General features: G+C 33.5%; 1 protein-coding gene across 1 annotated transcript in view; it reads left to right on the plus strand.

Moving 5' to 3' along the window:
• The window catches only part of LOC119645202 (protein cueball), a 21,019-nt gene extending 10,721 nt beyond the window's left edge, over nucleotides 1–10,298 (plus strand). The window contains exons 2-4 of the mRNA XM_038045216.1: nucleotides 8,175–9,528; nucleotides 9,592–9,925; nucleotides 10,043–10,298. Of these exons, the coding sequence (XP_037901144.1) occupies nucleotides 8,175–9,528; nucleotides 9,592–9,925; nucleotides 10,043–10,147 (1,793 nt within the window). The 3' untranslated portion in view covers nucleotides 10,148–10,298. The remainder of the gene's footprint in view (nucleotides 1–8,174; nucleotides 9,529–9,591; nucleotides 9,926–10,042) is intronic.
• Nucleotides 10,299–16,011: the final 5,713 nt, after the last annotated feature.

Genomic DNA, 16,011 nt, shown 5'->3' on the forward strand with positions numbered 1-16,011 from the left:
TCCTTAGGAATTTTGGTTGCAATCCGCTAGATTGCTTTATTGTCACTTGAGCAACGGAAACTTATCCTTGGTATTTCCTTCTTAGTTAAATTAATAAGTGATCCCATGGATCCGCCGACATTGCTTCCTGAGATAAACTTCAATGTTGTTCTTAATCGTATCGCTAAGAATTTTCATAAAACTCAGCCAATATGGGCAAATAATTACGAGCTTTTTAATCCGTTCAGACACTTTCGCAAAAATCTGTAATTATATCTAGAATTTAACCTCTCAATATCGGAGTCTTTAAATTCTCTCAAATGAATTCTTCTTAATATGCGCGCTTTCTTTATAAGGGGAGTTAAATATACGGTATTTATGTGGGATTCGAAAATCGAACTGGATTTCTTTCTCTATCATCGGTTGGCAAGCTTTTGTAAATTTGCAACGACTTAGGGATTCATTCCTAACTCGGTTATACACTGGATGCGAGTGCGCCTTTATGGTGGATATGTATAAGCTCTTCTCCCCCTCCTTTTCGTTTATGCATGAATTTTATTCTTTTTATTATTCCCATCACTAAAGGATGGCCGTACACTCATTTTGTTGTTGCTTTCATAATTTACGTAACATCCAAAAGCCAGCTTCTTCAGAGTCCCCATAAAGTATATGTGTTCTTGATTAGTGTGAAATTTTGAATATATTAAGCCATGTCTGTCTGTCCGCGTGTGTGTCTGTGTAGTGTATGATGTGTGTTGTTCGCGGCACTCTCCTGGAAACGTTAGAAGGTCTTGCACGCAGGTTGGCATTGAAAATGCGACAAATTGGTTAGAGCAGTAGCCCGCAGTGGGGCGTAGACTTGAGCGAACAAAAATTGGTGGATTTTTGCTCGTTACTCAGAAATTGTGAAACTTAGAAGGTTGATAATTTTTTAAATTTATTTTCCGAAAACTCGGTCATGCCCATACAAAGTTCCAAGTGATTAAGTTTTATTTTCTTTCATTTTTTGAAGTTTCATGCTTATCTATCATAAGGCAAACAAGACGGAATACTTGAAACTGTTTTGTACATTCCTCAAAGGAAGATATATTATCTGGCTAAAAATGGGTTAATTAATTAATAATGATAGAAACCGCGACCTGGTGGATTAATTTTTATTTTAATAATATCAGCGATGTTGGTATCAAGTAAAAGAACTTGGAGAGTAGAGTAGAATGCGATGAAGCTAAGTGTGTTTGTTCCAAATCAAATATCTCGGACTTGACGACGTCGGGAACTCATTTTTTTACTTACAATACCGTTGATATGGGTATCAAATAAACGGACTTGGCAAGTAGAATACAAGAAGCTAAGTGCTTCAATTCTAAATTAATTGTGGTAGACGTCACAGCGTAGTGGATAAATGTTTTGTTAAGAACACTTTCGATGTAGGTATAAAACGAAAGGAGTTGGAGAGTGCAACGCGATAAAGTCTATTGATTATAATTTAATTATTTTGAACGTTTAATACGTAAAGTCTAGGGGCGTTTAAAAAAAAACCAATTTCTTGGACTTTAAAATCTTAAGTGGACCACGGGTTTATGGGGTGGGTACGGGAGATTCGTCTTGCATCGAATATAATTTTTTTACTTGTCTTCTCTTCGTTCTTGCTTTTTTTTCCCTCTATTTTCCCCCATATACTTGCCGCATTAGCTTATTCATAGCACTTGGTATAAGATTTATTTTTAAGAGTCAATCGAGTTCGCCTGCTATTTTGTTTTGTTGACTGAATTTGATGTGCAAGTAAATAAATAAATATAAACAAACCAATAAGGGTTAAGGCGAAACATTAACATTGACGATAAGTTCGAATGTTTTTTAGTAATTGGTTTAGTTCATTGTGTTCTGAGGTTAGAGTGGAAAGCGCATATCGTGCATTTTGTACAAATTTTTTTTTAATATAAAAATGAAAAACAGACGACTAACGCAATACAAAATCAATGTTCATGGATATAAAAGATTGCGTGCTGCTCCACCCGATTATAACTTTCTTATATATATATGTATATAAAATGAATACATCGTGTGCTATGAGTATAAAAATTGACTTGTCGGATTTGTAATTGTATGAAATCGAAAGACGAAATATCCCTTTTTTCCTTTCAGTTGTCGCATAGCCAAGCAGTTAAGAAGTGCTACTATCAGATCAGGATTACATCACTTACTTCAATTCTCAGTGTCGTAAAGCATACTTTAATTACGATCAGCTTTGTCCCACCTACGGCAAGTGTTCAGTCGATAGAGCCATAACACTTACTCCCATGATGCGCTCATCCCTACCTATCCTTCTCCACTTCTCTCTCTACATACAGGTTACAGCTCACTGAACGGATTCATCGTACAAAAGAAAGAAAAAGAAAAAAAAACCATAAATATTTGAATCCAAAGGACATATTTTTGACAAGCAACGCAATAAACAAATTAAAAATATCACCTTAGAATTCAATAATAAGACAAAGCGATTATTTTTGAAATTAAATGATAGACAAAATATGTGACTAAATTGGGATACTTAGATCAGTTCAAATATGTCAGCAGGATCCTGAAATGTAATAAACAAAAGAAATCATTATAAAATTGTTGGCGAAACTTATTCTCTGTCGCTTAAATTGTGGAAACAAAATATATGAAACAAGTATATGATGAGGACGGATATGTTAATCTGGGAGCTACATCAAGCATAGCCATCATATAGCCTACTCTATTAGACCCGTATCTCAAGGGACGAGTAAACAACGCCTTCTGATTTAATATTTGCTACAGCGCCTAAACGGATATTGGACTCAATCAAATTTTCAGCTTATCCCGAAATTTTTTAATACCTAGCACTCTAACCGATATAAAATATTATTTGATATTTGTTTTGAACGTATATAGCTATACCTTTCAAGTAATCAATCCAATTGTTAATCATACTCAGCCCTAATAAGGTAAATGTACTAAGCGAATATATTCACAATTGAGATGTGAATCCTGAATAATGAACCGAACCAGGATTTTTGAAAAATGCCTCAGATCCTAGTTGTATATAAGCTTCCCTTTAAAATATATTATATCATAATTTAAATGTTATTTGAATAAATAAGTCGCAGGAAACAGCTAATCCCGACTGAGTTAAAAGACAATTATACGCGATTTGTAAACTCATTGATTGCTAAGATATCAAAAGTTACTAATCTACTAATCTAGTACGTGGACGGTTTGTTAAAAATCCTCGAATGCTTACGCAACCCAACGAAACGAACTTTCATTATTGTATTGGATTGAAAGCTATTTGTCCAGTACGCAATCGAACGAGAGTTTTTTTTTAAAAATTCCCCCAAAAAAAATTTTTTTTCCCAACTTTGTTACATATCAGATTTCATGGATCACCTTTCTGAACTAAATGCGACTTGGATTTGCTTAAAGCATTGTCTCGTGTTAGGTATTCGTTCAATGGTCGAATTGTCTGATTACAAGTTTATGGTTTGTTTGTAAACACATCGAGAGTTCGAATTAGGACAGATTTTTTTTTTTTTTTTTATGATTAATTTTTTTGATTAGTTATTTATTTCTTTTAGTTTTTTTTTTTTTTTTTTTTTTTTTCAAGTCGCAAATTATAGGCCATATATTAGTTTGTCATTACGACAAAATTTTATTAACATCAGTATAGGGAAAATGTGTGTATGCCTTAACGTTTGTATTGAAATGGAATTTCATTTTAATTTAATCGCCTTTCGTCTGATCTTGTATACACCATCGTCCGGTCAGATCGTTACTCAGACACGTTTTGATTCACAGCAGATAACAGAAATCATGCAATTTTCAAAGATTCGTAAAAAACACTTGTACGCATATGATTAGTAGAGGGGTTGAAGAATTTTTGAGTTATACAAAAGCATTTCAAGTCAAGCACTTTTGGCTGAAGTAACAGCGAAACCTAATGAATCAAATCAAATTGCTTTCAATTAATTTTTATTGGATATCAATTAATAAGTTTTTGCAAAGATATGCAATGTTAATGATATATATATATATATGTATATATATATTTATAAATATACATATAACCAGCGGACATCTATATATGAATTTGATCATTTAATTTGTAATATAGAAAAATTAAATAACGATATATATGTCTTTGTTCATTCATCTAGCACTTATGCTCACAAAAAGCTTCATTTGGAAGTTTCTTCATTTAGATCGCATTTAATTATAAGTCATTTTTAATAATTATCTTCCTTCAATTTGTTGTGAAATTTATTATCAAATGTCCGGAAGAATCTGGAAGAAGTCTTCGCCCCGGCCCCCCCCCCCCCCCCTTTCTTGATCATTTAGATCATCTTAAAAAGTTGTTGAGCAAGAACGGATAGTTTTTTGCATCAATTTTCACGTCGCGTAATATTTTTTTACAATGCGTTCAGTTAGTCAGTCCTTACCAGCGCATACAAGTTCGACCGTAAATTTAAAGTTTTGCAAAGTTTCTTGAAACTTCTTCATTTTATGATAAAAACAAATAAAAACATTGAAAGTGGGCGTACCTTATCATTAAATACCGCATACAACCATACATACAACCGCTTAGTAGAGTTATTCAAATAACGATTTTTTTTATAAGAAAACGTTATATGGGAAATTGTTGAAAAAGCCGTACGGTCCGCAACATTTCCAATAGTGTTCGGTCATGGCCCGAAGATACACAAGGATATCAGAAACGATTCTTTGTTGATACGCTTGCAAAACCCGGAAGAAAGCTTCAGAGACCGTCTCAACTACATAAAGATTCTTGATCAGTATTAATTTCTGAATGGATGTAACCATGTCCGTCTATCTGTATAATGTCTTGCGACCACTTGTGATCGCAAAGATGGAGGTATTCGCTTTGAATCAGGAAGAAACTTTGAAAGTTCTTTCACGCGGGCTCGCGTTCAAAACGGGTCATATTAATGAAAGGAGACGCCCATAGTGCAACGTCAAATTAAATATGTCGTTCTTGAAAAACACAAAAAAAAAGGGATAAAAATTTCCACGCTTCATCTACAAGTGGTTCTTCAACATCTGTATGCCACGCCTACCCAGTTTTATACAGTATCAAAGTTTTATTTATGCCTTGAAAGGAACTTGTATATATATTATTGATCGATTGTCGCAGCAAAAATTAAGATAGTGACGTTAAATTCCGCAGAAACTTGGGAAGTTGCTGTGCATAGGTTATCACTGAAAATGAGCTAAGTCGGTTAAACGATTGAGCCTAGTGCAATATTAAAGCGAGAGCATCTTTGCCTTCATAAACCAAAAAAATTTATATTTTTTAACGATGAGTGAAGTGTTCCCCAGCAGTCGAATGGTAAATGTTAAGCCCTTTTGCAATTGTAAAGTGTAAAGGGTATGGATTGTTTTTCAGCATAGCTCGCAGGTTGTCACTTTCGGCCGTGGATTTTCACCCATATAGACGATCTTGAAGACGAGACTGAAATTTCCAGAGTGAAACTTGACGAACCATCTTTCGCAGTTGCGAACATTTACAATTTCGCCGGTTATTATTTAATTTCACAAATAAGTTTTTACAAGCGACCGATGCTTTGCTTCCTCACTACATTTTACGGCTGAGGCTATATCGCGGGAAGGCTATTAAAAGTTTCCCTCCTATATTCCACGAGAAGTACGCTAAACTGTAAGATTCCACATGAGGCAATGTACTTTCCCGCCTTGACTTGATAAGTGAAATCACCTGTAGGTGGTAATATACGACAGACCTTTTCCTCCAACTTATTAATATAATATTGGTGGCTGGGCTCGGTCACGACCGAATATAATTTTTCCATTTCTTTTCTGTCAATGGAATGTTGTGCACAATCCGCATGGGCGTATCCGACAAGATTCTGCATTGTGTCACATTCAAACATTGAAGTCCTCTATACCTAATCCACTCCATTCATATTTTCTTTTGTAGTCTTATTAGCGCAATGATTTAAGATTGGCATTGCTGTTGATATGTAAGCACCGGAGTCCGGATAATGGGATAAACTAAACATCCAGTTAACTCCTAACACATCTCTTCATTTTGTTAACGTTATCATCTAGCTTCGATTTGCATAATATCTTGCTGTTATCCTATTGACTAACTCTAACACGTTCTTTTTATTCAGAAACCTTATCGCCATGAATTTTCTACACTATTGCATGTAGAGTAAAATTTGTTTTGTCTTCCTACGTTTTTGTGATAAAACAAAGGCAGGGGCTTTAGCATGAAAGATTGCAAATTTACTCAAATCTTCTCCCTTTCCTTACCACACCTCACAAATTCAATTTTTATAAAGCGGAAGTACCCATCCAGTCTTCTGGACTAAAGTCTTAAAGGTTGGCGCCCTTGAGATTTCAACCCACGATCATTGAATTGTTAGTCAAGGCTGTTGTGTCTGTTTAGTCATGTGGGCCGATAATCGAATGTAAAATTTACAACACAAATCTATTGAATTGTTTAACCGACGCACTTCAGAGGCTGCGTCGCAGGAACGTTTTTTATATGATTCCACTAACTCGTATCCTCACCTCTACAGCATCAGAGTCCCGATGACTCAACTTTCTATTCCCGCCATGAATACAATCGTTACGATCAATGCTTTACACATACATTTTACATGACAGCTCACAGAAATCGTTTACTAAATCGGCACTATAAAGATCTCTTTCAGGAATTGATACAGTTGCTATTTACCATTTATTTAGTGTAATGCAATTAAATGATCGAGTAATAGTAAAGCAAAGCATGTGTGTGTGTGTGTGTGTGTGTGTGTTTTTTTTCATTTTAATCTCATGTAATTCCTTATGTCGTGAACTAGAATTGATTCTGGGTTTTTTTATTTTTTATTTTTATTTCAATTACTTTATTCACTTTCCAATATATCGCATTTCCATCGAATCTATCGAGATCTTGCCTTTTTCCGGAGCTCACTATTCTTTGGAATAAGTTAACAGTGTATTCGCAGAACAAATTAGAAAAATGATGTATCTCTGCCTTCACCACTTTTAACTTGGAATGACTTGAAGCGCTGGTAAATTGATCGATTTATCGAAAACGAAATTTAGTTTTTCATATAAGACCAACCCTTCCTATTATAGCTCTTTGTGGGATGTTAGTGCTAGTAGAAGATTTTTTTGGATTGACGGCTGCAAACTACTGACTCGTTTACTTTATTCATCCTGGCTGAGAAAATGTTTTGTTTTTCTTCTTTTTTTTTTTAATTGCGGTATTGCGCTGCAGTTATCAATAAGCTGATACCTTATTACTTTCCCCTTTCCCCTTCAAGTTGGTACATTTGAATTTGATATTCATTAAGGCTCCATTATGGCGCGTGAAAAACACGATTGCATTGAAGAATCGTTTTAATCAGGGGTTGGCAACTTTCCTCATCGACGGGGCAATTTTAATTTTCATATCACGACGGTGACCGGAACAAGGCCTAGCTATTAGTAAGTATGTGATATTCTTCCGAACGCAAACACAAACCATTTGCAGTGTTGCTATATGCGAGTAAATTGAATTTAAAATTTCAAACGTAGCGAGCCGGATGCGACGAAATCGCGGACCGGTGTTTGCCCATGCCTGGTTTAAACGATTCCATTAAATTTTCTAACGCTGAATAAAATTTCTAAATGCAACCTTGTACTACATGTAACGGCTATATCAACATATTTCATCGTGTTCAACTTGAATTATCTTAATTTGCTCGATGTGAAGATAACAAAAACTTTACCTCTCGATTCATTGAACTCGCACCCAATCAATTCGAACTAAATTCGAACTAAAGTAGTAAGAGATAGATAGATTGAGTGCGTGAGATGGAAATTGAGAAAAAAAGCGGAAAATTTAATAATAATAATAATAATAATTAGTTTCACTAAAAAAGGAGAAAATCACTTTTATTATAAATATTTATACAACGATTTAACATAGTAGTGGAAATAATCAAATTGTTTTGTGTATTTAGCTAATGTACCTCCTCAATGTCACAATTGTTTGACTCTATTTACAAATGAATGTTAGAATAATGCAATATATACATATATAGATGTATATGTATGTATGTGTATGCTTCCTTAAATTAATGTACCTTGCACTTGAAATGTAAATTATCAATAAAAAAAAAAAAATTTTTTCATTCTTTTTATAGATTTTGCGATAACTGCCAAATCGAAAATCGTTTTCTACGACGAAGATTGGCGGGAAATCACAACATCGGCCCATCAGTTTGATCAATTGTCAGCCATTGCATTCGACGAGACCGAAGAAGTTATTTACTTTAATGATCGTCTGCATAATAACGGCAGCATATTCTCATTAAAGATACCGCTGCGTTACCAAGATCCTCATATCGTTGAGGAAGTTATACGGCGCACTCAAAATGAAATGATTACAAGCATAGCTTACGATCCATTAAATCGTAACATATTTTGGGCCGATCAGCGAAATAGGAAAATTTACTTTATATCTATTGATGCATTAAAAAATGAACCAGTCAAGATACTTTTGGATTTTATTGGAGAAGAGACGATACCAGATGGTATTGCGATTGATATTTGTCGCCGTCGACTATATTGGACAAATTCGAATTTTAAAAATGCTTCCATAGAACGCGTAGATTTGAGTGGAGACGAACGTGAAATTATAGTTAAGACGGATCTATATCTGCCCCATGGCATTATAGTGGATCAATTGTCAGATCGTATTTATTGGGTGGTCGATCAACAGGGCATGCATTATACCGTCGAGAGTGCAAATCTGGATGGCAGCGATCGTCATATTATTGTCAAGGGCTTAGATAGTACACCTTTAAATTTAGCTGTAACGAAAGATTTCATATTTTGGACCGATCATAGGCATAACGCTGTATGGGCGCATATTAAAAAACCATATCTGAAGGCCAATCAAACGCAAGAGCATATCGATGAGGTCGCCCAACCACGGGTAGTGCTTAAATTCTCTGATCAACCGACCGGCATTGTAGCTCGTACCCGTTTTATGACCACTCTCGTAAATGATCGTCATTGTTCCGTTGTAGTGACGAAAATTAAGCATCGTCTTCTCAATCGATCGCAGTTGAGCGAGAATAAAGCGCTAACTAATGAAAGTAAAATGCAACAGTCCTATTGCCTTAACGGCGGTGGATATATTGCCCAAAGCGGTATTTGTATATGCGAGATTGGCTATAAAGGTGCTCGTTGCGAGATCAGTGAGTGCCATAACTATTGCGTTCACGGCACATGCACAATGTCGTCCGTAAGCTTCCCAAAATGCAATTGTCAACGCGATTTCTATGGTGATCGCTGTGAATCTCATAAATGTTCAGGATTTTGTTTTAACGACGGCATTTGCAACATTGATAACAATGGCGAACCGTCTTGTGAATGTGTAAATGATTTCGGTGGTGAACGGTGTGAGCAAAATTCGACCGAAATTTGCGCACTCTTCTGCCGTTTATTAAAGCATGAACCGGATGTTAATGTTCCATTTGGATGCCATGATATGTAAGCTTGTAATCTTTTAAATTTATTATTCGTATTCGAATACACTCGTGCACTCTTTTACAGTTGCAAGGAATTGGCCTCGGAAAGTGAAGAAGCTGCTCATTTATATGCAATACCTACTTATAGGCATTTGGAAATGTGCCAAAATCAAGTTACTTGGACGAATCCTCTAATCATTGTTCTTGTTGCCGGCGTTGTATCATGTTTGTCACTTATTTTACTTATTGTCCACGGCGTGAGACGATTCTATAAGCCAGCTCGACCGCGAATTAAGAAAACTTTCGTAGTACGGAAACAGGCTGTGGCAACTGATACACCGTTAACTAATCGTCCAATTGCCACGGAGCAATGTGAAATTACAATTGAAAATTGCTGCAACATGAATTACTGCGATACGGTAGGTAGACCTAAATGTAATTTATATCATTAAAGCACTAATTAATTTATTTTATTGACACTTTCTTTTTTATATATATATATATATATATATATATACATGTATGTATGTATATAGCCTTGTTTCGATCCTAAGCTTGTACAACAGACATTGTCACGTGATGCCAACGCCAAAGAGGATAAAAAATTCTTAATTCATAATATGGAAGATGACTTGTATTAAAAGTCTCTACTAATACAAGAGCATGACTACCTAAAGAGGACAACACCGTATGTGGAGTTCTCCTTTGTCCACAAGAGGCCTTAAAAACTATTCTTTTCGGAGGTTATTTATTATACGTGCACATCTCTAAAAAAAAAAAAAAAAAAAAAAACAATTGCTGTTACCTTCCTAACAGGCAGCCATATTTAAAGCAAGCATAAAAACTGAATCCACACAACGAGGTCCTTTGCATTATTATATTATATTTATATACCAAAATTTGCTCGCTTTAGTGAAATTGTTCGTTAACCTCACATTCAGTCATCGATATAAATACCCAATTGAAAAGCGATTGTTAAAAATCTTTTTATAATTTGCATCATTGTCTTTGCCTTTGCTGCAAATATCTATTCTATTGGGTAAATTATTGATATTGTGGATATATATTTATTTTTTTAATTTTTATTTAATAGGAAATTATATATTATTTTTGCTTAGAAACTGTTTACATATATATATATATGTATATTTTTTTTTTTTTTTTTATAAGTATTTTAAACTCGAAAAAGCAAAATTTTCGGATTTTCGAAATCGAAACACTTGGACTGCTTTAGTCTTTCTTAAAATTTTGATTGAATGCGACTAATTTTGCGAGTGCAAATATAGAAAATAACTTTAATATTAACGCTATAGAAAAGGAAAAAATGCACTTATTTTGCACAAACACAGCAAACAAATAGAATCGGAAGATATTGCTCAAAAAACAAGTGAAAGTTTGTAGCCAATGAAGGAACATACTTTCGTCAATACAATATATATATATATATATACTCAGGAAAATAATATTTTAAAATTTTACTAAGCATAAGTTTAATAAAAAGAAAAATGCATTATGATTTTCATCAATAGTTGTACCCACCAACGTAAAGAATATCAAGTTTGAGCACACATTGGAAACGTCACAAGCTAATGTATACCCTTGATCATTAGAAGTAAACGGATCGGCTTAAACATCTCCATCTGTTTGCTGAAAATATTTACCAAAACCAATTGATTTAGGACTCGCATACTCCTTTTCCAGTTTTATTGTTCCTGTGTTTACATGCATACTTTTGTGTATTGAAAAATATTTATGCAAAAAAACAAAAAAGAGTGCAAAACAAACAAGTGGTGGATATGGATAAATGCACTCGATCTAATTCGATCTATTTTGGGTTTATTTTTTTAAAAAATATAAACAGTTTCCTCTCTCCCCTCCTCTCCACTCCTTTTCTTTTGTTTTTTTTGTTTTTTTGTTTTTTTTTTGTTTAATATTATTTAGTAATAAAAAATAGTCTGAATTAACGTCATTCATACTGAAAAAGTTCCTGGTTTTAGCGTAATATAAACATATATATATATATATGTATATTTTAAATATGAGTAATGTATATATATATATATATAATAATATGTAATATATATATATATATATATATATAATAATGATAATATATAATATATATATATATATATATATAATAATGATAATATATAATATTATATATATATATATATATATGACATGAATTGTTGGATAATTTATAAATTCGAATTATTTTATATAACAAATGGACTTTTTAAATTATGTAAATATTGTATATACTGCCTAATATGATTATCTTTTTTGTTTGCTTTTATTAATGATACTTAAATTTAAATCGTGGTACTTAGAAAATTCAAGCCAAAGTTTGTTGTTGCTTATGGGATTTGTGCACGTTCACGGGCAACAATTTATAAATTTGTATAAAAAATGTAAAGCAAAAATCTTTATAAATATAATATACACTGAAGTACACCAAATGCAGGTACTTGCCGATAGTGTAACTAAAAAAACAAAAAAAATAAATAAATTAAATAATTACAAACTAAGATATAGAAATATATTGGCAGGATATGAAAAAGTTATTCCACTATGTTTTAATGGATGAAATCATAAGTGCGATGGGGGGGTAAGTAACAAATGTAAAAATGATTATCGACACCCCGGATATTTGCCGTTATTCGAATGGTTCCATTACTTTTCGAATTTTTTTTACCGATCTTTCAGCCGGTTTAGTGGTAGTGTAGTTCCCGAATATCGCGTAAATTGATTGAACGGAAATGAATTCTGCTACTTCAGTTTTTTCTTATTATTGTTGCTTTTGTTTCATAGGTCTTTCCGTTATCCAGTCATCACTTTTTTTTATATATTTATTCAGGCATAACAAATACCGAAATATACGCGTCCGTTGAGTTTGTATGTGACAACGCAAATATTTGAAAACGTTTTCTGATTGCAGCAAAATGCTTAGAAAATTGAAAATCAACTACAAATATAATTGGTCATTAATTCATAGATAACATAGGAGTGCATGCCTGTGCTAGTCAGTTGAGAGAATGGCAACCACAAGCCAAAGTTCTTCTTCTATCGATGAAACGTTAATCTATTGTTTTTTTCTTAAACTAACTTACCTTCAGGCATAAAATGCGTACATCTTCTTACTTTAGACTGAATAAATAAATCCTGAAGCAAATATTAAGTTGTAAATATCGTTGAGCGGTGCATCGACGAATAAAGATCTGCATTTATCACCGTCTGGTATGTGTGTTTGGAATGTTGCAATTAATTTACATTCAAATAAAGGTAAAATTTTTCTGTGCATGTTGTTCGTGTAGTACATATTGTGCACTCTTCATACCATGCACCACTTGCAATATAAAGAGTTAAGGAAGGAAGCGATTATATACTTTTCAGAATAATTTTCTTTTTATTGGATCAGTAGGTGCATTGTCCATTCTAGAATACTTGGAAAACAATTTTCGAACTTTTTCGCAAGCGCTTCAAAAACAATATATGCGGTATCTAAGACCCTAGTTGGAAGTTCTAGCATAACGGTTTGTGTCTATTGATTTCTGAATTCTCTAACTTGCTAACAGATATGTTTAGAAGCAATTCACATTCTAATACGAATTAAGACCATGTACACATCTGTGGTTGTAAGTGCACATAGGCTATGGTTTACATATGTGTATATATGTGTGAAAAAACCCCCAATAACCAGGTGGCAAGTGTAACGTGTTTTCGCTTCATCGTTTATATGATCTCGCATTTTATCCATCAATTGCTTCAGTCAATTTTAGTGCAAATTTTCTGCAGGCCCGTGAAGGCATTTGCACAAACAGATGCAAAAATGAGAATACGTAACCGAAATTTGAGATAAATATTCCTTAACCGCTTAAGGTAGGGTTGTGATCTGCATTTTCCCAATGCATTTGGTTGTTTTAACCGTCGCCGGATTTTAAAATTACTCAACATTTACCGGACGTTGCCGTCCATATTGAATGTTTATGATGAACTGTTGATACCAACGATAGAAGAGAATTCTAAAGAAGTTGAAATGCTGAACCAATTCGACAATATGCTGCCGCAATCACCAACTCGAGCTAAAGCACTTGGCATATTCTTCCGCGAAATGCGTAGTGAAGACATGCAGGGAGAAGACTCGCCATCGTAGTATAGTCCTTACGAAGCGAAAAAGGTAAGTTGTCTTTAATTTTAAGGCACAGTATTTTATAACATTTTTTTTTTATTTTTTTTCAAAATTTTTATGATGACAGTTAAATTATACCGTAAGAACATTAGACCTGAATCAATTGTACGATCAATAATACGAAGAGGTAAGAGGAACCACCTAGACGTTTGCCAAATCTAAAATCCAAATAATACTTTTAACAAACCGTCTGAATCTTCACGGCGAACTAAAGAAGAAGAAGAAGAAGTAAATTATAGGCATTCAACCAATATATTTATGTACGACTTCTCAAAAGAAACGAATCCGATATCGGATTTATTAAGGCTTCATGTATTCTTCGTATTTGATAACTTGAGAGAGTGACTAAATGAGCGAACTTTGAATTTAGCAACTTGAGAGGGTAACTACCAATTTCAATAAATTTTGCATTTTCATTGCATTTTCAAATCTCAAGTGCAGTGGAGTTTTTTTTGATGCTCTAGCGCTTTGTGAGAAAAGAATTTATTATCTGGCAAAATTTATAATAATAATAATAATAATAATAATAATAATTTTACAAGTTAGCCTAAAATTAGACCGGCATAATTTTTATTGTCAAATTAAACAAAGCCCTCGCTAAATTCTCTGTTGAAAGGCAAAGCACAGAGTCGCTTTTAATAAATAAATGGTTAAATGCCCAACTTAACAACTTAAATGTTAACGCCAATCAGCTATGTTAACTTGCCCAACTTAACCCGCAAAAGGGATTCAATTCTGTTAAATGACAGACCAAAGGGATTTAATTCTGTTAAAATGCAAAGCCGTGATGTGATATTCTATAAAACTACATAAGTCGGATAACTACGTTCTCACAATTCGCCAATTAAAATTAAATGAAAAGATATTATTGTTTAATTCTAAGCGTAAACATGCGAAGATAAAAGAAAATGCAGAAAGAAATGCAGAAAAAGAGCTTAGTCCTTAGTGAAAAAAGAGTAATTGGTGATTATCGATAACTGAATAATCAAAACAGCTGATTGGAATTAGAATTTGCAACAACAGTCATATACGGTGCTAGCTTTGCAATAACAAAATGCACATAGTACTAGCTTTACAACAACAAACCGAAAGCTTTACTAGAAAAATTCTATACACTGCAAGACAGAAGAAATTGTTCCATTACCATATCGCTAGCATATAATGGGAACGGTACATAAGGTTTGTGGGCTCTCCTCTTTTATTTACAGGTACATGAGGCAAACGAGGAGTACAATTAGTCTTGTAATAGGTGTTGTTGTTGTTGAAAAATTTAACAGTATTTCCGAAATCTTTTTTCTTGCAAAGTGATATTTGTAGAATATACAACAGTTATACTTACCCTACATCAGCTATGGTACAAATATGTGCTAAGCTTTTGCTAACTTAAAATATATTCGCAATGTTCTGAATCGATCCAAGCTTGTGTGTCCACTTGTCTGTCGGTCTGACCTTCTTGTTTTCTTGTATTTAATTTACAAACCGCATTATTTGACAAAACGCTCTTAAAAATGTTGCGAATCGTGCCGCTACTTTTTCCACTACTTCCTATATAATGCTTCATTTTGAAAAGTCGATATATGGATAACTGTAGTGTGGTATATTATATAGGGTATTCTATAATGACACCATGCACCCTTGCAAAGTTTTTACTTATTTTATTTCCTATGCATTTATAATACAATTTAATAAGCTATGTACGTATATTACATAATAACATCGTTATATAGATAGTTTGCTCGCATAGAGCAAAGAAACTAACCTAATGTAAGGATCCCGCAATCGGTCTTTGTTAAAATTCTATTATTACAAATTTAAATCGTACGAAAATTCTTTTATACATAGAGAATGTTGGTTAGTGCATTACTTGATTACATACATCTTCAATACGGACAATCATCCTTCAAAAGAAAAGACTTCTTACTAAGTGTTTTAAAATACAGTTGTACTTGTATTCGCAAAATTAGTTGAAGAATTAAACGTTGGGAATAACTGTAAAAGCTGACGTTAAAGAAGACCACGGCCTTTTCTTTCGGGCGCAGAAACCACAAATAAAGTTTGTGCTACGTATTACGTTGCAATAAAACGCCCATTTAAGTAGAGCAAATGTGCTCTTCAAAGAAATACCCCAAGATAATATAAAAGAATTTATGAGTAGAAATGATGATAGTATGCTTGATATGTCCACATAATTTATTTGCAAGACATTGTTAGTTTCACTTCTAATTTCCAATAAATTTTAAGTTTTATTGCAATGTAAACACTTGCGGCACTCATCTTCGTTTTGAAATTTTATCCCCAAAGCAAATTTGAAAG

The sequence above is a fragment of the Glossina fuscipes genome, unplaced genomic scaffold (assembly GCF_014805625.2).
Source record: "Glossina fuscipes isolate IAEA_lab_2018 unplaced genomic scaffold, Yale_Gfus_2 1, whole genome shotgun sequence".
Lineage (NCBI taxonomy): Eukaryota > Metazoa > Arthropoda > Insecta > Diptera > Glossinidae > Glossina > Glossina fuscipes.